This window comes from Sus scrofa, chromosome 2, assembly GCF_054392235.1.
Source record: "Sus scrofa isolate SSC_HxYL_T2T_F1_AM1 chromosome 2, Sscrofa_HxYL_maternal_Yorkshire_Landrace_v2.0, whole genome shotgun sequence".
Lineage (NCBI taxonomy): Eukaryota > Metazoa > Chordata > Mammalia > Artiodactyla > Suidae > Sus > Sus scrofa.
Genome location: NC_139384.1, coordinates 16379530 through 16406795, shown reverse-complemented (window position 1 = coordinate 16406795; position 27266 = coordinate 16379530). Strand labels below are relative to the sequence as shown.

Genomic DNA, 27266 nt, shown 5'->3' with positions numbered 1-27266 from the left:
CCTATCTGTTTGTGTAACATCTGTCTTGGTTTATCATAATTTTGAGTTCTTTTGTCAGTTTTTCTCAAATTTTCTGTGCCAATAGTTCCACATGTAGTTCTATTTTCAATCTATTTGTGGGAGTAGGTGAGCCTTATGTCCTGCTACTCCACCATTGTAGACCCTTCTCCCTCTAAAATATATTTTTTGCTCTCATTTTCATTGCACTATCTTCCACAAGAGCCAAATATGACAACAACCTAAATGTTCATCATAGGATAAATGGATAAAGAAGATGTGAGATATACATGAACTAGAACATTATTAGGCCATAGAAAAGAAGGAAACCCTACCTTCTGGGACCACATGGATGGAATTTGAAGCCTAAGTGAATAAGTCAGATGGAGAAGACAAAGTGTATGTTTTTATTTATATGCAGCATCTGAAAAAGCCAACCTCAGAAACAGAAGAATGGCAGTTTCCAGGGGTTGAGCGGTGGAAAGGGAAGATATTAGTTCAAGGATACAAACCCCCACCTATAAAATGGATAAGTTCTGAGGGTCTCATGTGCAGCATGGGGGCTATAGCTAACAAAAAGGTATTATATATTTGAAGGTTGTTAAGAGAGTAGATCTTAAATGTTATCACCACACACACATACACAATGTCATTAATGTGGTGGGGTATTAATTAAACTTATTTGATGCTCATTTTCTAATATGTACTTATATCAAATCATCACACTATATACCTTATAGTTATGTATGTTAGATGTTAATAATACCTCAATAAAGCTAATAGAAAAAAAGAGAAAGCAAGTCAAATTTATCTAAAATGTCTAGGTAAATGTATGATTAGATACTATCATATTTTCCTCAAAATGCTTGGCTAACAGTCCACGCTAAACAAATGTTGACCAGATGCCATATTTTCATCCCATTACCCTTCCCACCCCCCCTTTTAAATCACAGCAGATTGTACCCAGGATAATGCCTGACTGGGAGAGTTTGTTACTCCTTAGATTGGCCAATGACCAAAGTTTAGCCTATTTAGCTCAAGGATAAACCAGATTTACTTGGGATTTCCTCTCTGAAATTCTGAATAGGGACCTAAGAAGCTGAAGGGAAGGGGGAGAATATTGTAAAAGACATGTGGAGAAAGAATTTGCATCTTGACAAAACAGAGCTATATGGAAGCAGACTTTGTTTGTTTTGTTTTGTTTTTGCCATTTCTTTGTCTGCTCCCATGGCATATGGAGGCTCCCAGGCTAGGGGTTGAATTGGAGCTGTAGCTGCCAGCCTACACCAGAGCCACAGCAACATGGGATTCGAGCCACTTCTGCATATACCACAGCTCACGGCATGCTGGATTCCTAACCCACTGAGCAAGGCCAGGGATTGAACCCAGAACCTCATGGTTCCTAGTCAGATTTGTTAACCACTGAACCATGACAGGAACTCCTGAAAGCATACCTTTTAAGTGACCATAGAACATGAAGGACAAAGAGTACAAAATGTAAACCAAGGAGTTCCTCTTCAGGCTCAGTGGTAATGAACCCAAAACCAACTAGTATCCATGAGGATGTGGGTTTGATCCCCTGGCCCTGTTCTGTAGTTTAAGGATCCTGCATTGCCATGAGCTGTGGTGTAGGTCACAGATTTGGCTCAGATCTGGCATTGTGCAGCAGCTGGTATCTGATTTGACTCCTAGCCTAGGAACTTTCATATGCCCCAGGTGTGGAGCTAGAACAAACAAACAAACAAACAGAAAAAAACCCAAATTATGTGTTAATCCATAGTGATAAAAAGAACCAGACAGGAAACACCAGTTGGTGAAAGACTTCCACATGTTCTTTGAAACATAGAGACGAGTGATAAGTAACTGATTTAACAGATAGAGGAAGTTACAAACATTTGAGAATGGAGATAAATAGGCTAGGATAGAGGATAATAGCATGTAGTTCACCTGCAAAACTCCTGAGATGTTAAGAGCTTAGAGCATCAACTCCATAGAATGTAGGAGGGAAAGGCACCTTGAATCACATGAAGACTATTTTCTCTCTCTAGCCCAATTTCCCCATAGCCGGGCAATACTTCCTCTACACCATCCCACAAAAGACTGGAGGTTTGTTTGCTTGTTTGTTTATTTATTTATTTTTTAGGGCTGCACCCATGGCATATGGAGGTTCCCAGGCTAGTGGTCAAATCCAAGCCACAGCTGCTGGCCTATGGCACAGTCACAGCAATGCAGGACCCAAGCCTCATCTGTGACCTCTTTCACAGCTCACAGCAATGCCAGATCCTTAACCCACTGAGCGAGGCCTGGGATCGAACCCACAACCTCGTGGTTACTAGTTGGATTATTTCCCCTGTTCCAAAATGGGAACTCCTATTTACTTTTAACTGAGTTTCAGGTATCACTGGAGAGAGCAGTGGTGAAATGTACATTAGCAGGTACTAAGATGAAGTGAAAATCTACACAGTGAATGCAAGATCCCTTTCCTCTCACTGCTCCCAGGATGTCAGCAGCCAGTACAGGTCATGATCTCACCATTTCTCAAGTGCACATAGCTCAAGTAAGGGGGTGTATTTTTTTTTTGTGGGGTAAGAGGGGAAATTATAAGATCTGCATTTTACTGCCTAATTACCCCAAAATTAGATCTACAAATATGTATACTTGGAAATTCCAAATAACTCTTTTATTTCTTCTACTTTAAATATGAAATGAAGAGTTTCTGATTTCAGGTAAGGTGGCAAAACTAGTGAATGGGAAAATGAGCAATAGAAACCCATCTTCAAATGAAAGCAAAGGGGGACTGGATTGTTGGACCACAAATTGGCTACAGTGACTTTATTTTTCTCTGTAATTTAGGTCTGATCCCAAACCTGAAAATTAAGACTTGTAGTTAACAAGACTCATTTTTTTCCTACAACTTTCTAAGGTTAGTGGTCATCTATTAATATCTAATTATTCATGTATTACTACTATATAAAAGTCCTCACCTCATCCTTCCTGCCAAGCAACAAGTGTATTCCTGCCAATCACCTATTGTGCAGTTCTCTGCAGATTTCTAGTGAATATTCATCTACTAGGTGGTGTTTATCATGAAAAAAAAAGGTAAACAGCAATTAGTTGTCCTATTTCCTGCATATCATAGTAAAACTACAATTGGTATTTTAGAGAAAATGAAGGAGGCACTGGGTTTTATCAGGCTCATTTAGTTCCTGAAAACAGAGAATATATCTTTTTAAAATCAAGTTAATATTAAGGGTCCTGGTGCCTTTGGATAAGGTAGAATGTCATTAGTAGTTCAGGGTTCTTTTTTTTTTTTTTTTTTTTTTTTTTTTTGTCTTTTCTAGGGCTGTACCCATGGCATATGGACGTTCCAAGGCTAGGGGTTCAATCACAGCTGTAGACGCCGGCCTAAGACACAGCCACAGCCATGTAGGATCCAAGCTGCATCAGCAACCTACACCACAGCTCACAGCAATGCCAGATTCTTAATCCACTGAGCGAGGACATGGATCAAACCCAAAACTTCATGGTTCCCAGTCAGATTCGTTAACTACTGAGCCACAACAGGAACTCCAGTTCAGGGTTCTGGACCAGACTCCAACTGCAATTGTTATCATATGAGTGTAGATATGATTCATCTTTTTCTATGAATTTACATTTTTTAAAAATGTATAGGGCTGACTGTTCTTTTCTCTCTTTCAAGAAAGAGGAAGATACTTAGAACAACTAGGGCCTTGCAAGAATATTTGTGAGTTCATGCTTCTCACTCTTCTTCATGCAAGTGTGTCTATTTTAGATTTCAGAGTCCAACCCTTGCTGTATCAGACCACTGACTTCAAAATAAATCCTGTGAGGGTATACATTCAGATCTCTTTATAGCTCTCTTATCTGTGGTATAGACTCCTTGGAAGGAATTTGAGTATACATTTCTGTCTGCAAGAAATGTGGTGACAGTGACACGGGAGTTCTAAATCCACAGCCTGTCCAGAAGACATATTATATAGAGTACATCTGTGGAGGTAACCAGATTGGATCTGGGATACAACCCTCTTCATATTTCCTTGTCTTGAAATAGAAGGCTTCAACTGAAACCCTATAAACTGGAATCTTTTACTATGCAAACTTTGCAAAAGCAGAAATCAAACTGTAGCAGCTGTGATCAGTGATACAAACTGCTTGAGATAGATTAGCCATGAAAAATATACAATCTGATTTTTAAAAGGTGAGGTAGGAGTTCCCACTGTGGCTCAGTGGGTTAAGAACCTGACACAGTGTCCGTGAGGATATGGGTTTGACCCCCGACTTTGTTCAGTGGGTTAAGGATCTGGCATTGCCATGAGCTGTGGTGTAGGTTGCAGACACAGTTCAGATCCCACGTTGCTGAGATTGTGGCATAGGCCTGCAGCTGAAGCTCTGATTCAACCTCTAACTTGGAAACTTCCATATTCTGCAGGTGCAGCCTGAAAAAAATAAAAATAAACAGGTGATTATATATGTTACTGGATTTCATTGTGGAAGTCACATGTTTCTGGCCCCACACTGAGAAATAAATGATGTTTTTCTCAAACTAAAAAAAACTGTAAACTTCTTGGGACAATAAAGTTTATATAAATTTAATAAAATTAATATAATTTAGTAATATTTAAATAGAGTTCCAAATAAGAAAAAAATACTCATATCACATTTTCTATATGATTAAAATACAAATAAGGCAACAAATTGGAGTTCCCATAATGGCTCAGTCGTTAACGAACCCAACTAGCATTCATGAGGCTGCGGGTTCGATCCCTGGCTTCACTCAGTGGGTTACGTAGCTGGTGTTGCTGTGAACTGTGGTGTAGGTCGCAGACACAGCTCGGATCCTGAGTAGCTATGGCTGTGGTGTCCGCCAGAGGATAAAGCTTCAATTCAACCCCTAGCCTGGGAACCTCCAAATAAAAAGACAAAAAGGCAAAAAAAAAAAAAAAAAAAGAGTCTTAATGATCATGTAACTAGAGACCATACTGTTGATGAATGCTGACAAAAGATGATTTCAATCTCCACGGTGTAAATATAATTTTCGTATATTTATAATTATATAAATATAATTTTCTAAATATCTCGGTCTTTCACAAATTATTCTTTCTAGATTATATTAAAACTCACGGAAAACCATTCACATCTCTGATATAACTATTTATGCTTCAAGGCCTAAAAACTCTCCTCCTGGTTACAACATACTTTCTGTAATTCATTATTATTTTTGAATTCCCTACCATCAACTACATGTATTCTTTACTTCTAGCTCACCTGAAGATGCCTTCATTCGGGCCATCTATGTTATAATCATAATAACCCACTATTATAAACAAATTATTGACATGAGTATGACTCAACAGACAAGGAAATATTTCCTCCCAAATATAAAGGGTCATTTTAAGAGCAGAAAGGATTTTTTTACGGATAGACTATTAATATGAGTATAAGCCCAACAGTCAGAACCTCCCTAAGGAAAAAATACTCCTACAAAAGGGTGAATTTTCTCATTCTGTTCTGTCACTGTTCTAGAAGAATCTAGGTAAACATATGGCAAGAATTTCCAATATAACCCCAAGAAAGAGAAGACAGGTATCTTAGATTAAATATATTGTCCTTTAAAATATGAAGATGCTATGCTTACTTGAACCTGGTGCTTTTTCCTGAGTCAGGAAGAACAAACAAGGTGAAGGTGCACAATGAGACACGAGACCACCATTTCTAGTAAATAAACTCTTTGGAAGGAACACCTGTCGAGCCGTGGTTATAAGCAAATAGAAGTATAACTATAAACACAAGTCAACACACAGGGCAATGGAAACAGGAGATCAAACCACAGGGATATCTGGCAGACCAGAGAGGCAGAGACCCAGCAGTGACCATCGAAGACAAGGTGTCTCACATGACTGTAAGACCGTCTCTTCTACATAAGCTTGACTCAACACTAGCATGTGTGTTCACATGGCTTATATTCCTAAAGAAATTAATATTCATACCACATGTTAGGATTATGTTAACTCCATAAGAAAAAGATCTTATTTGGTATGGACTTCCTTTTCAGTCAATCCAAACGATGAGGAAAGCTGAAACTTCTATTCATCTCCTGTCATCTGAAACCAACTTCTTGGTCCACAACTTCCTCATGGCATTTTTCACTTATGCCTTCCTTAGTGTATAAATCAAAGGGTTGATCAAAAGTGTTCAAAGTAAGGAGGTCACAGACATAGCTTGGATCCCATGTTGCTGGGCTGTGGCATAGGCCAGCAGCTAGAGCTCCGATTCAACCCCTAGCCTACGAACCTCAATATGCCATGGGTGCGACCAACACAGCTCACAGCCAATGCTGGATCCGGAACCCACGGAGCAAGGACAGGGATTGAACGGGCATCCTCATGGATACTAGTTGGGTTTATTAACAGCTGAGCCATGATGGGAACTCCTTCCTTTCCATTGTTAAAAAGCACATTTCTTTGACCTGGCTTCCTCCACAAACTACCTTCAGATATCTTGGCCTTCCTTAAAAAATGAAAAAAAAAAAAAAAAGAGAGAGAGAGAAATTGCATGCTACAAATTATTGTTTGCTATGATAAAGATAATGCTGGAGAACCAAACAGTCATGATTTCTGTCCTCAGTGAGTATTAGTTCACAGAACTTTAAGATTCTGAGCAATGGAAATAAAATGCATGGCTTCTAGCACTTATGATAGCAACATTTTTCTATTTGAAATTATTCTACTCATTGATTATGTGAATCAGGATTTACAGGTGTCTGAGTTTTAGCCACAAGTGCTAATGTGCCCTCCATTCACAGAACACCCACTCACATCTTTATGAAACTCCACTCCTTTAAGTATGATTATCACTGCTATTCATGGTTTCACTTATGATTTTTCCACAAGCTTCCTGAGACCACTCTGGGATTCTTTATGTTAGTTTAACCCTACCCAGAAGAGTGGCTCAAGTCTCTATTCTCTCTGTTTTCTTGGATGACCTTCCCCAATTTCCAAATAATTTAAACTCTCATTTACAAGTAAAGATTCCCAAAATCTAGTTTTAGAGTCCTGACATCCATTTCAAACCATGAAGAATCCCAAATGAGTATTTTCATACATATATCTTGTGGCTACCCAAAGTTCAACCTGTCCTCATTGTCTTACTATTCATTCTCAGCTCCTCAAACACAGATACCATTACTCAGACATTCAAATCAACTTTTGTTATAATCACTTGTGAATCCTTGTTTCCACTTAGGAGCATATAAAATAATGTGTGGCAAGAGGATAAACCATGAAATCAAACAATCATGAATATCATTCTCAGGATTGAACATCCCAAATACATAACCTTGCAAGCTGCTTGACTTCTGTGCATTTCAGTTTTCTCTCACATGAAACATCACTGTTCATTCTTATCTGGTGCAATATTTATGGGAAACACAAAATGTAACTTATATACAGCGACAAACATACAGGCTGTTGCTAAATATATGGTAAGTAAAATTATTTCAATGAAACACCTTCATCAATAAGTGTACATTTACTAACAAAAGTTAGAAAAACAGTTGGATATCCATTTGAAAAAAATATGAGATATTAATTCAGTTTGCAAAAAGAGGTTTATAGTTAATCAAGGTACTACTTGCTCTAAGTCTATAGATCCACGTTTGGGGATGTGTGAAGCTCACAGCAGAGAAATTAATTCCAAAGCACTGCCTCACACTCCCTGGATTATACTTGCAAATAAATTACAAGGGCTATAAAATTTGTCTTCTTGGTGAAGGCAAGATGGCGGAATATTAGGGGGACATGCTCACCCTCTTCCACAAACACAACCAAAAACACACCTACAGGTTAAATGACTCACAGAGAACAGAAATCACTGGCAGAAGAACCTAAACTCCAATAATGGCAAGAATCTCATGATGTTACTGGGTAAAACAAGAAAAAAGAGTGAGCGAAGGGAATCGTGGGTGGACGGGCACTCCAGAAAGGCAACTGTGGAGGAGAAAGCGATCCCACACCCTGAAAAGTCACCTACTGGATGGAAAGATCAACCAAATCAGAGGGATCTCTAGATGCAGAGAAGAGCACAGCAGTAAGTCTGAGATCTGAAGAGCAGAGTGAGAACCGAACAGATCATCTGAACTACTGGCACAGTCACCAAAAACTGAGACACTTGGGTGGGGGCTGGGCACCCAGACCTTGGCTCCGGAGGTGAGTCTCCAGGAGCAGGCTGGGGTGGGTGGCATGGAGACTGCTTGTACTAGGAACCAGAGAGTCTGGTTGGCAGGGCAGAGACTGACTGGGGAGATCAGGAATTGGTCTGTCATGTTGGTGGGGCAGAGACTGCCTGGGAGACTACAAAGCAGAGTATCATGGGTAGAGGGAGCAATACGCCACTGTCATCACCACATTGTGGTACTGATATCAAAACAGACAGACAGACCAATGGAATAGAATAGAGAACCCACACATACACCCTGACACCTATGGTCAATTCGTCTTTGACAAAGGAGGCAAGAGCATAACACGGGACAAAGAAAGTCTACTCAGCAAGCATTGCTGCAAAACCTGGGCAGCTGTATGCAAAGCAGTGAAAGTAGAACACACCCTCCGAACATGCACCAAAATAAACTCAAAATGGTGGAAAGACTTAAATAGAAGACAAGACACCATCAAACTCCTGGAGGAGAACTAGGCAAAACACTCTCTGACATCAATCTCATGAACATGTTCTCAGGTCAGTCTCCCAAGGCAACAGAAAGAAGAGCCAAAAGAAACCAGTGGGACCTAGTCAAACCAACCAGCTTTTGCACAGCAAAGGAAACCAAAATGACAACACAATGACACCTTACAGAATGGGAGAAAAGAGTTGCAAACGATGCAACGGACAAGGGCTTCATCTCTAGGATACACAAGCAGCTTATACAATGCAACAGCAAAAAAGCCAACCACCCAATGGAAAAATGGGCAAAAGACCTGAATAGACTGTTCTCCAAGGAAGATATACAGGTGGCCAACAAGCACATGAAACAATGCTCAACACCTCTGAGTATAAGAGAAATGCAAAGCAAAATGACCATGAGATACCACCTCACACCAGTCAGAAGGGCCATCATTCATAGGTCCACTAATAACAAGGGCTGGAAGGCCTGTGGAGAAAAGGGAACTCTCCAGCACTGTTGGTGGGAATGTAAGCTGGTACAGCTACTGTGGAGAACAGTTTGGAGAACCTTAGAAATCTATACCTAGAACTACCATATGACCCAGCAGTCCCACTCTTGGGCATATATTCTGACAAAAGTTTCCTTGAAAAAGACACATGCACCCGAATGTTCACTGAAGCACTACTCACACTAGCCAAGACATGGAAACAACCCAAATGTCCATTGACAGACGGCTGGGCTAGGAAGATGAGGTGTGTATATATGTGCACAATGGAATACTATTCAGCCATAAAAAAGAATGACATAATGCCATTTGCAGCAACATGGATGGAAATAGACACTCTCATACTGAGTAAAATAAGTCAGAAAGAGAAAGACAAATACCATATGATATAACTTATAACAGGAATCTAATATACAGCACAAAAGAAACTTTCCACAGGGAAGATAATCATGGACTTGGAGAATAGACTTGTGTCTGCCCAGGAGGAGAGGGAGGGAGTGGGACGGATTAGGATCATGGGGTTAACAGATGCAACATATTGCTCTTGGAATGGATCTACAATGAGATCCTGCTGTGTAGCATTGAGAACTATGTCTAGATACTTATATTGCAATAGAACAAAGGGAGGAAAAAAGTACACATGTAAGTAAAACTTGGTCCCCATGGTGTACAGTGGGAAAAAATTAAAAATTAAAAAAATAAAAATGACTTTATTATATATGGATATTAATTAAAACTGGCAAGGAAAGAAAACTTCAGAGAATTATCCTCTCTAGGATAGCAGTATCTTACATCATCATGTCTTAAAATAATCCCCCTCGAATGCAGAGAACATTTTTTCTTCAGAAATCTGTGAGAGGGCTGTGTTGACTTTAAAAAAAGGCACAATGTGAAAGCTGAGAATTTAGTTTTATTTGGGGCAAAATTAGGACCTAAGCCCAGGAGACAGCATCTTAGGTAGCCCAAAGAACCCCCTCTGAGCAGGTGAGGCAGGAGGAAGCTAGGATATATGAGTTTTTGCAACAAAGGGAAGGTAGTAGGTAGAAGGGACTTACATGTCACCAGAGTTACAGAAGAAGATTTACAGAAAACCTATTTCTATGGGAAGATGTAAAGGTCTGGGCTTACTGGACTCATTCCTTCAATATGTACCTCAGTTGTGGGCCAGTATTCTTTGTTTCTTTCCTGAGTTCCCTCAGGGCTCACCAGCTCACCCTTGGGAGTGACTGCATTGACTGATGACATATTTTGTTTTGTCCACTTATTACAACCCAGGAGCTCTGAAGTCCTGCCCCAAAGAGAAAAGGGGAAATACCAAGTGTTAAAGGTGGAGGCAGAGGTGCATGCAGCCATGCACACATTTTATGAACTCTGCCTCTGGTGTCAGGAACGTTACTACTAGTCATGAGAAGACACCACCATGAAGAGCTTTAGTGTTTTTTTTTTTTTAAGAGAAATGAAGAGATGCAAGAAGTGGGCTCATAAAATCACCTAACAATATCTATCTGAAGACCTGCTCTTCCACTTTTCCCAGAGCACAGCGTGCCTCACTCCTGGTCTTCACCCTGACCTCTGCTCAGGGTTGCTGTGGGTCTGCAGCTGAACTGGTTCATGGTTTAATCCGTGCAGAGGCAGATGGCAAGTGCTAAACTCCAGTTCACAGCTGCTGTCAAAATGGATGAGTGGAACTGGAAATTCAGAGTGCCTTCCAACAAGTAAGTGACATATTATTCCAATCTTTGTACTCAGAGGGGCATCATTACAAAATAATCCACCATCACTTGCTAACATATTTCCATGCATCTTGTAATTATACTTCCCTCATACTCTGAGAAAGAAACAGGGGAAAATGAACAATGTAACTTTTTTAAAAATAAGATTTACCATTAATATAAGAAATTAACAGAATGAAACATGACCATGAGTGTGGGAATGATCTTTAGAAATCAACAAATATTTATGAATATAAGGTATGTGAAACTCATGTATTGTTGTGTGGGGACAGAAGACTTTAATCCATCAATTGTAGTATATTTTCTGGAGATGGCAGAATACAGAAATGCTTTCAAATGGTTTATATATAAGATAGCTTAGCAAAATAAGGTTTGTTAGGAACTCTGGGTACTAAAATGTTAGAAGAGATTATTCCTGGTTCAAAATTAGAGTCAAGTTTAATGGAGGTATTGACCTTTACACAGCTTCTGGAGAATGCCTGGTTTTCTAGCTTCAGGTAACATCTTTGAAAGGAATATTGTCTATCACAGTGTAAAAGTATTGCCCTTTCTGTTCTTTCAAATGATATCATGTGATTTTGATCTGCTCTTGGCTCATGTCAAAATTTATTTTGATAAAAAACTACTTCTTAGAGAAGGATCAGAGGAAACACAACAATGAATAGGCTTAAATCTACAAACAGTAACTGGCCTTACATTTGGAAGAGGAGTTCCTGAAAATTCTTTGAGTAAGATCCTCCCTTTTCATCAATATTTTTGCCACATGCTGTGTTTCTTCACTTGTGAGCTTATCTACTATTGTCCCTTCAAAGTTCCTGCTCTCTGATAAGATTCTGAATAAGGAATAAATACTAATTTAATGGTATATAGGGGAATCACATGTGGGAATTATTAGTAGCGTGTGTTGAGTTTCATGGTGATCTTTTGATTCTCATATCAAGTTGTTTTCTTGGACACCTCTGGGCCAGATACTCAGGAATCACGAGATTTAGGAGAAGGAGGAACTCCAGGAGGGCACTTTTTTGTTTTGTTTTGTTTTTGTTGTTGTTTGGCTTTTAAAGGAATAAAATATGCAGGGACAATCTGTTCACCTTTCTGCAAAGAATGGCAAATTCTGCAGAATAATAGAGTGTAGGTTCTCCCCCAAAGATTTTTGTAACTGACTTAGGGAGGGGTGCATCATTTCAGAGAGAATCCTTATAGAAAATGCTTCTCACTGTGGTCTCCACAGAAGCATAGACTTGTAAGCATGGAAGGATCCACTGAACACTTTATATTCCACCCTTGAATATTGTCCACTTTTGCCTGATTTTCTTTCAACTCTTCTCTGTTCTTACCACACCAAAAATAGTCTGTTTAATCTGTTTAACAATCTTGGCCATTCTAAACTTGGCTAATCTTGTTTGAAGAGTCGAGGTTAAGACTGTAATATTTAGAAGATGTGCCTTGCAGGACATTTGATCCTATCCAAAAAGTCATAAAGACTTTTGGTTCATGCTAAAAAGGTCCTTGACATTTGAACCCAATGTCTCTCTGGACATTTTAGGTAGGACTGAATGCCCACAATCCCAAGATGTGCTATTTTGCTGATGCTGTTTGGCCTCCAAACTAGTGTAATGTGTGTATGTGTCAGATTCTTTTGAAAATATGAGGAAAATGTCAACCATCTTTGGGAAACATAAACTTGGACATGTAGTCATATACATACTGCAAATAAATTTTTTTCTTTATCTTTTTAGGGCCACACCCATGGCATACGGATGTTCCCAGGCTAGGTGCTGAATCAGAGCTGTAGCTTCTGGCCTACACCAGAACCCCAGCAATGCGGGATCCAAGATGCATCTGTGACCTAATCCACAGCTCACAGCAATGCCAGATCCTTAACCCACTGAGCAAGGCCAGGGTCTTGTGTCCTTATGGATGCTAGTCAAGTTTCTTAACTGCTGAGCCATGATGGGAACTCCAAAAGATGTTAATCAATATCGGGAAGATATGAAAAATGCAAAGCTTCTGACAGCATGTTCTAAGGGCCAAAAATTTATGTAAGAAATCTAAATGCTTCAGGTGGTCATTTGTGTAGGTATCCAGGTCCCAATTTCTTACGTTCTATTTGAAATTCACATTTTATTTTTATTTTATTTTATTGTCTTTTTGTGTTTGCCAGGGCTGCACCTGTGGCATATGGAGGTTCCCAAGGTAGGTGTCTAATCAGAGCTGTAGCCGCTGGCCTATGCCAGAATCACAGCAACATGGGATGTGAGCCACATCTGAGACTTACAGCACAGCTCATGGCAACACCGGATCCTTAACCCATTGAGTAGGCCAGGGATTGAACCCACAACCTCATGGTTATTAGTCATATTTACTAACCACTGAGCAATGATGGGGACTCTGGAAATTCATATTCTTTTGGAGGACTTATAGCTGAGTTACTCCTTGTTCAAAATTGATCTCAGTGTTGCTGTTTTTGGCTTTCTAAATAGAAAGCAAGTTTTTCTGTCTGCTATTATGGTAGATAGAAGACCCTACAAATTTGATACAAGACTCTATAAACTTGATCTTACTATATTTTAAGATCAGAATAGTATGACAATGATCACATAAATATGATCATATCTTAAAGATAGTAGGGAATGTTCAATTTCAATTCAATGAACACCTACATTATACTAGGCAGTTAGATTGGGATTGTGGAGAAAAATATTCTGAGAATATGTAGCATTTTGATATTCTTTTTTAAGAATGAAAAGTAGAATAAGCACATGAATTCTTGTGCTGCAAGCAGTAATAATTCTTATATTGTAAGAAAAGCTATAGTGAAAGTCTTCAGAGAGCAGGAGAATGCATTTCCCTTCTCACAGGCAATCACAGGAGGCCAGCTGGACTGTTTTGTCCTAAAGTTCAAGGAAAACAGAAGCATCTAAAATAGTCCCAGGATAGAAGGAGAGGGCAGGATAAATTTGAAAATGCTACACTTACTTCTCTTTAATTCTTGGCTTCTACATTAGTTTTATTATGGAGATCATGTCATTATTTTTACTAATCTTTTTGTGTGGCCCAAAAAAGAAAAAGCAAAAGAAAGAAGAAATTACACAATAGAGCCCAATATGCATTCATAAAATTAGCAAAATTAACGAGAGTTACATCTAAGTCAGGGGGATTATTTGAAGACTGTTTTGAAGAATATCGTATTCATAAGCTTATTGAGACTCATAACAACCTATGCAGTGGTCATGAAAAATTGAGGAACAAAGAGTTAGAGAAAATTGTTAAGAAACCACAGTTAGAATGTTTCCAATGTTTAATACTCTTTTTTCTAAAATATTTCATCATATTAGATATCACATCATAAGTGAATATCTTTAATTTTTTGCAGGAAAATCATTTCACATTCAACCTTTCCCTTCATTCATGAAATCATGTGGCTGAACAATAATGTGACTGAGTTCATTCTGCTTGGGTTGGCACAGGATCCTGTTAGGAAGAAAATAGTGTTTGTCACTTTCTTTATTTTCTACCTGGCGACATTGATAGGTAACCTGCTCATTATTGCTACCGTCAAGACCAGCCGGACACTTGGGAGTCCAATGTACTTCTTCCTTTTCCACTTATCCTTATCTGATACCTGCTTCACTACTTCCATAGCTCCTAGAATGATTGTGGATGCCCTTTTGAAGAATGCCACTATCTCTTTTAATGAGTGCATAGTGCAAGTCTTTTCATTCCATTTCTTTGGCTGCCTGGAGATCTTCATCCTTATCCTCATGGCTGTTGACCGCTATGTGGCCATCTGTAAACCTCTGCGCTACACAACAATCATGAGCCATCGAGTCTGTGGGGTGTTGGTGGCTGTGGCCTGGGTGGGATCCTGTGTGCATTCTTTAACTCAGATTTTTCTAGCCTTGAGTTTACCATTCTGTGGTCCTAATGTGATGGATCATTATATATGTGACTTGCAGCCTTTGCTGAAACTTGCCTGTGCAGACACCTATGTGACCAACCTACTCTTGGTGTCCAACAGTGGAGCCATCTGTACAGTGAGTTTTGTCATGCTGATGGTCTCCTATGTCTTCATCTTGTATTCTCTGAGAAACCACAGTGCAGAGGGGAGGAAAAAAGCCCTCTCCACCTGCATCTCCCACATCACCGTGGTCATCTTGTTCTTTGGTCCTTGCATATTTATATACACACGCCCTGCAACCACCTTCTCCATGGATAAGATGATAACTGTCTTTTATACAATTGGAACCCCTCTGCTCAACCCTCTGATTTATACGCTGAGGAATGCAGAAGTGAAAAATGCCATGAGGATACTATGGAGCAAGAAGTTGATCTCAGATGACAAAAGATGAATGGAAGTTTCAATATTTTCTTCATAGCTTAGATTGACTGAGAATCAGTCCCTCAAGAATATTATATCTTACTGTGGTATTCATTTAATCTTACCATGGGGCAGTGATATTTGGTTCCTTTCGAAAAGGGAGCACTATAAACACAACAATCTTTAGTGTTCCATCAGCTTTACGTAGAGGAAGAGATGGAGTCAGGTACAAAGAGGTATGTAAAGTTCACTGCTTTAGATGCTTTTCACTACTGTGTCTCTGTCTCTCTTACCTACCTAGTGTCACTTTGGTTTCATCTAGCATCTTCCATTTTTCATGATGATTTCTGGTGTTGTCTGCTTCTTGATACTGGTCTATAAGCTTATATTCATATATTAGCAGGTTTTACCTCTTTCAACTATTTCCTTTATCAAACACTGTGGTCTCATGTCTACTCATGGACCTTTAATGTAGTAAGCAGTTCTTTCTGGTCAAGAGAAAGTATCCAATTCAAAGAACTATAGAAACTTCATGTTATAAGAGACAATATTTAATACAGTTATCTCTTTAGATAACTTCTTGAGCTTTTACTTCAAATTGTCACCTTTTGTTACCCAGTCCTTCCAGAACAGTGATAAAACACTGAGAAAATGCATACTTCTGAGGTAGGTCTTTGAACTTAAAAGGTTTGACATTTGGATTTGTAGTTAAGATAGAATTCTTTTTATAAAATCCAATTCATCACCCTAATTAGGTTCTTTTTATTTTAGTGACTGGTATTAAGGTTTCTTGCACCAGGCCAGTTATAGTAATATGTTTATAATGGGTTAATATGTTTATAGCATAGATAAACCAAATTAAGGAAGACATATTTATATGAGCTAGAAGTAGAGAGGACAAACAGGTGACGTTAGTGAATTTCAAAATGTCAACAGGGTAAAACAATTAATGAGACAACACAAGGGATGATTTTTAAATTTTGAAACAGAAACATTTCCATAAATTATGAATTGACACTCTGTAAAAGGTAAAACTGTGAAAAGAGTAAAAAAGAAATCAGTGGTTGTTGGGGATTTAAGCAGATTGAGTAAAGGGATGAATCGGTTGTGTGTAGGACATTTTAAAGGAGGGAAAATCATTCTGTTTGACACTCTAAAGGTAGATACATGATATAACACACACTCGAAAGTCCATAAAACTCTACAACACAGAGTAACCCAAACCCAATTGTAAACTAAAAACTTTACTAAAAATGAATATTGATTTGTCATTCATAACAAATGTATTATATTCATGATAAGTTTTTGGTAAACAGTATATTGGTGATGGGAAATCCCTGTATATATTTTTTGGTAACTTTTCTGTAAGTCTACAATTATTCTTTTAAAATAGTCTATTAAAAAGTTAGAATAATGAGAAATCTCAATTTTTCATTACCATGTTCAAAAATAGTTTATTTGAATTTTTATATGAATTCACTATGTATGTAAGTACATCTTTTATTAAGCCATACATACATATCCCCAAATATTCTATAGTTTACCCTTGTATGCTATACAACTACTATTCATGAATATTTCCTGTGTGCAAATAGGTTTTTAAAATCTTGAGCATTATTATAATGTTCTAACCATTAATTTGAATGTTGCAACATGAAAATTGATATGAAAAAGTTTTCATTTCATTCTACATGATAGCCTTCAATACTTTTATTAAATTGAATTAATTAAGTTGTCTATATAGGGCTGCACCCTAAATTGGAAATTTAGGCATATAGAAATTCCCAGGCTAGTGGCCAAATTGGAGCTATAGTTGCCAGACTATGCCACAGTAATCCCAGATCTTTTTGGTTTTTTTTTTTTTGTCTTTTTGCCATTTTCTTGGGCTTCTCCAAGGGCATATGGAGGTTCCCAGACCAGGGGTCAAATCTGAGCTGTAGCCACTGGCCTACACCACAGCCACAGCAATGTGGGATTCAAGCCGCATCTGCAGCCTACACCGCAGCTCACTGCAACACTGGATTCTTAACCCACTGAGTGAGGCCAGGGATTGAATTTGCATCCTTGTAGTCAGGTTTGTTACTACTAAGCCACAACAAGGACTCTGAGTCTTCAATTTTTGATATATACATATCTAAAAAGTGCTTGTATCTTCATTCCTTGTTTCTTTTCTTTCTCCCCCCTGCCTTTGGCCATGCCTGAGGCAAGGGAAGTTCCCTAAGCCACTGCAGTGACAATGCTGGATCCTTAACCCACTGCACCACCAGGGAACGCCCACTTTCTTTTTTAATATACCAATTTCATGGATCATTTAATGTTAATAATCATAAAAGAGGACACAATTTTTGTTAGTTGTTTAACTCTCTAATAAAAGAAAAAGAAGTTTGGATTTTACTCTCATTGTATCTTATGTAGAGTTACCTCAGGTTCTAAAAGGATGTAAATGTCAAACATACATTTTCAAAGTTTCAGGTAGGATTTTCTGTGCTAAAAATGGATGAGAGAGTTAAGGTCAAAGATTAATTTTAAATGTACTAGAAAAAATATGCAAAACAGAATTGACTTGAAATATTCTACCATATTCATTTTGCCATGCCTTATTCTAGGAACTGAAAATGTGGTAGTGAAGTCAGAAAAAATATCCATGGTCCTGTGGAGATTCCTATACCAGGGGGTAAAACTGGACAAATACTGATCATACCAGGGGTTTGAAAAGGGCCAGGATCTACCATAGAGTAAAATAATTGAAGAGTGTGATGTTGGCAACCCTGAGGGAATCGATGTGTACTATGCAGGACAGGATGGTCAAGAAGGGCCCATAAGACTTTATAATTAAGACCAAAATTAGGAGTCTTAATATTTTGCCCCCCAGGGGATAGTTGACAAAGGCTAGATACACTCTTGAGTGTCCCAGATACACTACTGGTTGTGTGCAGTGGGCACTGCTATTGGCATCTGGTGAGTAGAGGTCACAGATACTGTTGAACAGCTGAAATGCACAAGACAGGTCATCACTACCAAGGACTGTCTCTCTGACTCAAAATTTTAGCAGTCCTGTGGTTGAGGAACCCTGACCAGTATGAATGATTCTTGAATAGATCAACAGAAACAGAGTCCTAGGCACATGGAGAAGCAAGTGCAAACCGACTATGCTGATCTTATGGGGAGGAAAATCAGTGAATTCAGTGACCAGAGAGAAATAAGAGTGAAACATTGAAAATGAGACCAGAAATATAATAGAGACCCTAAGTATGAAGGGCTTATGGGATTTTTCTGGAGAGAAATGAGAAGGCATTGGAGGTATTGTGACATGATCCAAATTATGTTTTAAAGGATTACTCTGCCTCACTGACCACAAAGAGTGAAAAGGGGATATTCATTTTGAGAACACCATAACAAACTAGGAAAGAGCTTATGGTAATTTGGTCCAGGTTGGTAGCAGTGTGTATGATGAGTAAAATCTGCTCATGGATACAAGTTTTCACCATTGATGGGAATATAAAGTGATACCTTCACATATGATAAACTTCTGACTTTATTTAACATGAAACATACACTTCCACATACATCCAATAATTCCATCCTTAACTACTTCTCTAGGTGATAAAACCTGTTCACAAAACTTGTGATGTAATGCTCATAGTTAGTTTGTACTTAATAGCCAAGAAGTTGAAGTCAGTCAAGTGCACTTAAAAAGAAGGACAAACTAGTTTATAAATGCAATGAAATATTCCTCAGCAATAAAAAAGGAATGGAGAACTAATATACACACAAAATTTTTTTTCTAGGTGAAAGAAGTCTTAAAGAGTACTTTTTTTTTTATTTTTAGGGGCACACCTGTGTTATATGGAGGTTCCCAAGCTAGGGGTCCAATCGGAGCTGTAGTTCCTGGCCTACACCACAGCCGCAGCAATGCAGGATCTATGTTGTGTCTGTGACCTATACCACAATTCATGGTGACCCTGGAGCCTTAACTCACTAAGCAAGGCCAGGGATTGACCCTTCATCTTCATGGATACTAGTCAAGTTCATTAACTGCTGAGCCATGATGGGAACTCCAAAGAGTCCTTTTTGGGGAGTTCCTGTTCTGGTTCAGTGAGCTAAGAACCCAAGATCGTGTCTCTGGTAAGCAGGTCCTATCCATGGCCTTGCTCAGTAGTTAAGGGTCTGGGGTTGCCACAAGCTGTGACAGAGGTTGCAGATGAGGCTCAGATCCCTTGTTTCTGTGGCTGTGCTGTACACAGGCAGCTGTAGCTCTGAGTTGACCCCTCACCTGGGAACTTCCATAGACTGCAGGGGGGGGGAGCTGTAAGAAGAAAAATAAATAAATAAATAAATTTTAGAAAGAGTACATTTTTATGTTTTCATTTTTATCAAGGTCTGCAAAACTCAAAAGTGATGGAAAAATGAAAGAAAAGAGCAGTTCCATATATGGGGGGAGGGAGTGGATTTATCTAGGAGTCAGTATGAGGGAAATGTGTGTGATCATGGAAATGTCTATATCTTGATAGTAAGAGGTTTGGTTTCATGTCTTTGTAAACTCTCTTATGTGTTTGAAAATTGTCATAGTAAACTGTTGTGAAAAGCACATTTTCTTCAGCATCCTATCATTGTTTTATTTCTGACAGGAAAAGTGTCTCTGTGTGCTTTCGTACACGTTTGGGGAATGTATCTTTTTGGAGACTGGTTTTCTATACTTTTTTGATCATAACATCATAGTATACCGATTTTCCAAAATTACTACAAACTCTCCATGGAACATTGACAGATACAGAGCATTTCACTTTATGGATCATGGGACATTTGATCCATTCCTTTACCGTTTGAATCATACCATGTCCTAATTTTCACTTGAGCAAACATTCTTTTGACAAGGGATTCTTTTCCACATTTATGATGAACTGGATGGCAACTCTCCACTTAATCATTTTTATTCCACAGAGCCTGAGGCTCACTGCATATTAACAGTGATTCTTTTCAGTCTCTGCATGAGACTCAATAACTCTCTGGTGTGTTACACTGAATGACCAAGGAACACATTGCCCTTTGATTGAGACTGAAAATGCCAACAAAGAAAAGCCCAGGACTGGATAGCTTCACAGGTGAATTCTACCAAACAGGTAAAGCCAAATCAATACAAATAGAGGATACACCTTCCAAAAATAGAGGAAACAGCTTCAAGTTCTCTTTATGGGGGCCAGTATCACCCTACTTCCCAAGGCATATAGAGGCATCATAAAGGAAGAAAATTATAGCCATATATCCCTGAAGAAAATAGGTGCAAAACTCTAAACAATCTATTAGCAAGCTGAAATATTCGGCATGATAAAAGTATCCAACAACCAACTCCAAGTTAGGAGTTCCCATTGTGGCTCACTGGTAATGAACCTGACTAGTATTCATGAGAACACAGGTGGTTTGACCCCTGGCCTTTCTGAGTGGGTTAAGGATCTGGCATTGCCATGAGCTGTGGTGAGTATCTGTTTGCCAATGTGGCTCAGATCTGGCATTGCTGTGGCTCTGGAGTAGGGTGGTGGCTGCAGCTCTGATTCAAAACCTAGCCTGGGAACTTCCATATGCCACAGATATAGACATTAACATAAATAAAATAAAATAATTACTCCAAGTGGGAATAATTCCTGGAATACAAGATTGGCTCATCATTTGGGTCATCAAAGGCAAATCAGATAAAGTGATACACTACATTAACAGAATGGAGCTTAAAAACCTCATCGTCTTCTAGGCAGATGCAGAAAAATCATTGGACCGAATTTAACCCTGATTTTTATGATTAAAAGTCTTAACAAATTTGGACTGGAGAGAATTTACTTCACTATAGTGAAGGCCATATATAAAACCCCACAACCAACTTCATACTCAATGGTGAAAAACTGAAAGATTTCCTTCTAAGATCAAGAATAAGGCAAGGATACCCTCTTTTATGACTTACATTATAACATACTTTTAAAAGCTCAACCTAGAAGTATTAGGTAAAAAGTAAAGATTTTCAAACCACAGAAGTGAAATTATCTCTTTCTTATGTACAAAATACAAAATACTCTATAAGAAACAACTTTCAGAGTTAATAAATGAATACAATAAAGTTGCAAATTACAGAATCAACATTAAAAATCATTTTGATAGGCACTAACAGTAACTTTTCTAAAAATGAAATTAAGGGAGTACCCATTACAATAGTATAAAAATAATACTTACAAATAATTCTATCAAACGAAGCAAAACATTATTATACCAGACTCTACAAATCATTAAAAGGAAACAAATTAAAGAAGACAAAATCAAAGAAGACACCTTGTGTTCATAGACTGAAAGATGAATATTGTTAAGAATTCCATACTATCCAAATTTATCTACAGATGCAATGCAATCCCCTTCAAAGTTCCAATGATTTTTTTTTTGGAGGAGAGGACATGCCTATGTCATGCAGAAGTTCCCAGGCCAGAGATCAAATATGAGCCACAAGACTGACAACACCAAATCCTTAACCACTAGCCCACCAGGAAACTCTGGGAATGGCATTTATTTACAGAAATAAAAACAATCCTAAAATTCATGTGGAAACACAAATTTCCCCAACTAACCAAATTAGTAGTAAGAAATAAAAATAAAGCTGGAAACATCACACTTCCTGATGTCAAAACATATTAAAAAGCTACAGTAATTAAACAGGATGACACCACCATAACAAACAAATGTATCAACCAAAGACACAGAATAGGGACCCCAAAAACCCAGGTATATACTCTCAACAGCTCTTTGATGCAAACTAAGAATATACAGTGGAGAAAGCAGTCTCCTGAACACATATGTTGAGAAACTGGATAACCAATCCATACAAAAGTGTACCCTTACATTACACCATATACCCAATCAGTTTAAAACGAGTTAAAGATTTTAATGAAGGAACTGTAACTGTAAAATTCCTTGATGAAAACAGAGATGAAATGCTGCATGACACTAAGCTTGTCAATGATTCCTGGGGAAGAGACAAAAGCACAAGCAAAATAATCAAAGTTAGATAAGGGAGGCAACATCACTAAACACAGCAAAGGAAATCTTATACAGGGTGAAAACCCAACTTACAATGGGAGAAACTATTGGTAAATCACATAAACAACATCAGATTAAAATAGAAAAGAGGCAAAAAATTCCTACAAGTCAATAGAAAAGAATTAACAACCTGATTAATAAAGCATAGAGGACTCAAGTAGACAGTTCTCCAAAGAAGATAACCAACTGGTATATGTGGTCAACATCATTAATTATCAGGGAAATGTAATTAAAACCACAATGACATATCATCTCCCATTGAGTCAGATGTATGCATCAAAACAGCAAACACAGCAAGGGTTGGCACATATAAGGAAAAATTGGAACACTTGTATACTGCTTGTGGTGGTACAAAATTATGCAATCCCTAAGAATTGTTCCTCAAACAATTGAAAATAGAATTACTATAGGATACAAATTTTCACTTCTGGATCTACACATCCAATGTGTTGATATCAGGAATGCAAAGAGGTAACTACATGCTCATCTTTATTGTAGCATTGTTTCCAATACCCAAGATATGAAAACATCCTGTTTATTGAAAGATGAAATGATTAAGAAAAGATGGTATATAGATACAATGGAATATCACACAGTCTTTAAAAAAGGAAATACTGCTATATGCAACAACTTGGATGAACCTGGTTTATATTATGCCCAGAGGAATAAGACAGTTATATAGGGACAAATACTGTATGATTCTACTTAGAAGAAGAATATACAACAGTCAAAATCATAGAAACAAACAGCACTTGCCGGGGCTAGGGAAATTTTTTTTTTGTCTTTTTTTGCTATTTCTTGGGCCGCTTCCATGGCATATGGAGATTCCCAGGCTAGGGGTCAAATCGGAGCTGTAGCCACCAGCCTATGCCAGAGCCACAGCAATGCGGGATCTGAGCCACATCTGCAACCTACAGCACAGCTCACGGCAACGCCAGATCCTTAACCCACTGAGCAAGGGCAGGGACCGAACCCGCAACCTCATGGTTCCTAGTCGGATTTGTTAACCACTGTGCCACGATGGGAACTTCAGGAAAATTTTTAATTATAGAAGATGAGTAAGTTCCAGAGTGAGTGTAAGACATGTGCTTATAGTTAACATTATTCTGTTGTGTAATTTAAAGATTGTTAAGAGGGTGTTTTTCAAGTGTTTTTTATCACAATAAAAACTTTATAAAATAAATAAATATGTAAAAGAATTATCTTCTTTCAAAAAATAATAAAATTCTTCAAATATAAAAAGGAACATATAGAGATGACAAATAAGATAGAAAAAGATAATCAACATCAAATGCTATTAAAGAATTACAAGTAGGAGTTCTCACTGTGGTGCAGCAGAAATGAAACTGACTAGGAACCATGAGGTTGCAGGTTGGATCCCTGATCTCACTCTGCGGATCAGGGATCTGGCATTGCTGTGAGCTGTGGTGTAGGTCGCAGATGCAGCTCTGATCCTAAGTTGCTGTGGCTGTGCCTGGCAACTACAGCTCTGATTGGACCCCTAGTCTGAGAGCATCCATACGCCACAAGTGTGGCCCTAAAAAGAAAAAAAAAAAAGAATTGCAATTAAAACAACAAGATGCACCTATGAACCTATAAAAAGGTGCAGACCATGCACCTATAAAAAGCCAAATTCAAAACAGGACAACACAAACTGTCAAGCATGTAGAGCGGCAGGAACACTTCTGCATTGTCTATGGGAATACAAAGTTGAATAACCACACAGAAAGACACTTTTGTGTTTTACAAAACTAAATTAATAAAACCCAACAATCTCACAACATAGTATTTACACAAATGAGTTGGAAACTTAAGTCTACCCCAAAACCTGCACACAGATATTTACAGAAATGTTAACTCATAATTATCAAGACTTGGAACCAAGCAGATGTTCTTCAGCATGTGAAAATGTAAAGAAACTGTGCTATATCCACAATGAACTAATAATTATTGAGCACTAACAAAATTTAAAAAGCACTCTCTAGCCATGAAAAGACACAAAGGAATTTTAAACGCATACTACTGAGATGAAAGAGGATAATCTGAAAAGGTGACATACTGTAAGATTCCAACTATATAAGATTCTGAAAAGAACAACAACAAAAAAAGGAAACAATAAAGAGCTCTGTGGTTGGTGGAGTTGGAGAGAGGGAGGTGTTAACCAAAAACAATAAAAGAGCCAGTTATTGACCAATAAAGCAGGCTTATTCAGGAACACAGAAGAATCACAATTAGAAACACGTAACTCTCATGAACCACATATAAACGTGGTAAAGCAGAGTGGAAATTCTTTTATAGCAAAGAGGCAGTTAGGAGGGGCTGTTATACAGGAGTCCATTGGAGGAAACTGGGAGCTTGACAATAGTGGCTTTTGTCACCTGAATTTAAGTCTCTTGTTGACTGAGGTGTTGCCAGGCAAGGATACATTCTTCCTCCTGCTGGTGGCAATGAAGTATCACATCCCACCAGAGAGAGGAGGCCCTTCTCTTTCTGTTGGGATCTGTGTTGATGGTATGTGCCTGAGAATTCCCTCCCCCTGCTGGTTTTCTAACCCCAGTTTAGTGGGGCTTCCCTTTATTAAGTTTAATAAGAGGGATGAGTAGGCAGGACACAGAGGACTTTAAGACACTGAAATTATTGCGTATGATGTCACAATGGTGGTTACCTGTCATTATACACAGACCCAAACCTATGGGGTGTACTATACTAGGACTGAACTCTGAACATAACCTATGGACGGTGGCTGATTATGATGTGTCAATGGCGTTATCAGCTTCCTTGACTGTAACACAAGTACTACTCTAGTTCAGGATTTTTTTTTCTTTTTAGGGCTGCACCTGTAGCATATGGAGGTTCCCAGGCGAGGGGTCTAATGGGAGCTACAGCTGCTGGCCTATGCCAGAGCCAAAGCAATGCCAGATCCAAGCCACAGCTCACGGCAATGCTGGGTCCTTAGCCCACTGAGTGAGGCCAAGGATGGAACCTGCAACCTCATGGTTCCTAGTTGGATTCATTTCAGCTGTGCCATGACAGGAACTCCCATCCTTTCTAATTATAAAGCCAACGACAACAACAACAATGCCGAGATCAATCTTGGAACAACCAGTGACTCAGTTATAAGTCTTCGAAAAGAATATGAATTTCTAATAGAATGTAAGTTATTGAGACCTGGATACCTATGAAATGATCATGTGAAGCATTTAGATTTTTTTAGAAAAGTCAAAAACCACATGATTATCTCAAAATATGCACCCCCCCACATTTGACAAAATCCAACATCCATTCATGATAAAAACTCTTACCAAAGTGGGTATACAGGGAACATACCTTAACATAATCAAAGCCATTTATGACAAACCCATAGTCACTACACTAGTCAATGGAGAAAAGCTGAAATCCTTCCCACTAAAATCTGGAACAACACAAGGAGGCCCACTCTCACCACTTTTGTTCAAGGCAGTATTGCAAGTCCTAGCCACAGCACAAAAACCAAAGAAATAAAAGGTATCCAAATTGGAAAAGAAGAGGTAAAATTGTCACTGTATGCAGATGACATTCCACTGTCTTTAGAAAACCCTAAGAACTCCACACAAAAACTTCTCAAACTGATCAATGAATTCAACAAAGTAGCAGAAGACCTTATTAACATTCAGAAATCTGTTGCATTTCTGTATAGTAACAGTGAAATATTAGCAAAGGAATATAAAAATGTAACACCTTTTATAATTTTATCCCAAAGAAGTAAATACCTAAGAATAAACCTGACCAAGGAGGTGACAGACTTAAATGCTGAGAACTATAAAACATTATTCAAGGCAATTAAAGAGGATTTAAAGAAATGGGGAGATATCCCATGCTTCTGGATTGGAAGAATTAATATTGTTAAAATGGCCATACGATCCAAAAATCTACAGATTCAGTGCAAGCCCTATCAAATCCATGACATTGTTCACAGAACTAGACCAAACAACCCCCAAATTTATATGGAACCATAAAAGACCCAAAATTGCCAAAGAAATCCTGAGGGGAAAACAACATCAACAACAAGAACATCAAAACCAAAAATAAGCAAGAGGTATAACTCTCCCCTACTTCAGACAATATTACAAAGCTAAAATAATAAAGACAGTGTGGTACTGGTACCAAAACAGACATATAGACCAAAGGAACAGAATTGAGAACCCAGAAATAAACCCCGACACACATGGTCAATTAATCTTCAACAAAGAAGGCAAGAATATATAATGGGAAAAAGACAGTCCCTTCAGTAAGTGGTGGTGACAGAATGAAATAGCTGTATGTAAATCAATGAAACTAGAACACACTCTCACAAAAATAAACTCAAAATGGCTTAAAGACTTAAACCTAAGGCAAGACACCATACAACTCCTAGAAGAGACATAGCAAAACATTCTCTGACATCAATCATACAAAGGTTTTCTTAGGTCAATCTCCCAAGCCAATCGAAATAAAACAGAAATAAGCTAATGAGACATAATCAAACTTAAAAGCTTTTGAACAGCAAAAGAATCCATAAAAAAAGACAACCTATGGAATGGGAGAAAATAGCTGCAAATGATACCACCACCAAGGGCTTGATTTCCAAAAGATGCAAACAACTCAACAACAAAAATACAAACAACCCAATTGAAAACTGGGCAGAAGACCTAAACAGACATTTCTCCAAAGAAGATATATGGATGGCCAACAGGCACATGAAAAAATGCGCAACATCCCTGATTAGTAGAGAAATGCATATCAAAACTACTATGAGGTAGACCTGTCAGAATGGCCATCATTAATAAGTCTACAAAATCAAATTCTAGAGAGGATGTGGAGAAAAGGGAACCCTCCTTCACTGTTGGTGGGAATGTAAAGGGTACAATCACTATGGAAAACAGTATGGAGGTACCTCAGAAAACTACATATAGAACTATAATATGATCTAGCAATCCCACTCCT

General features: G+C 38.3%; 2 protein-coding genes across 2 annotated transcripts in view; one reads left to right on the top strand and one right to left on the bottom strand.

The window, feature by feature from the left end:
• Positions 1-27266, bottom strand: part of LOC110259269 (olfactory receptor 4C46-like) — a 949087-nt gene that overhangs the window by 602901 nt on the left and 318920 nt on the right. The window lies entirely within an intron of this gene.
• On the top strand, positions 14332-15264 carry LOC146405232 (olfactory receptor 4C16-like). Its single transcript, XM_085015214.1, has one exon. The coding sequence runs from the start codon at positions 14332-14334 to the stop codon at positions 15262-15264; it is 933 nt and encodes a 310-aa protein (XP_084871340.1).

Bases quoted from the DNA above. Each gene is read 5' to 3' on its own strand.
- LOC146405232 (XM_085015214.1), top strand. From the start codon at position 14,332: ATGTGGCTGAACAATAATGTGACTGAGTTCATTCTGCTTGGGTTGGCA.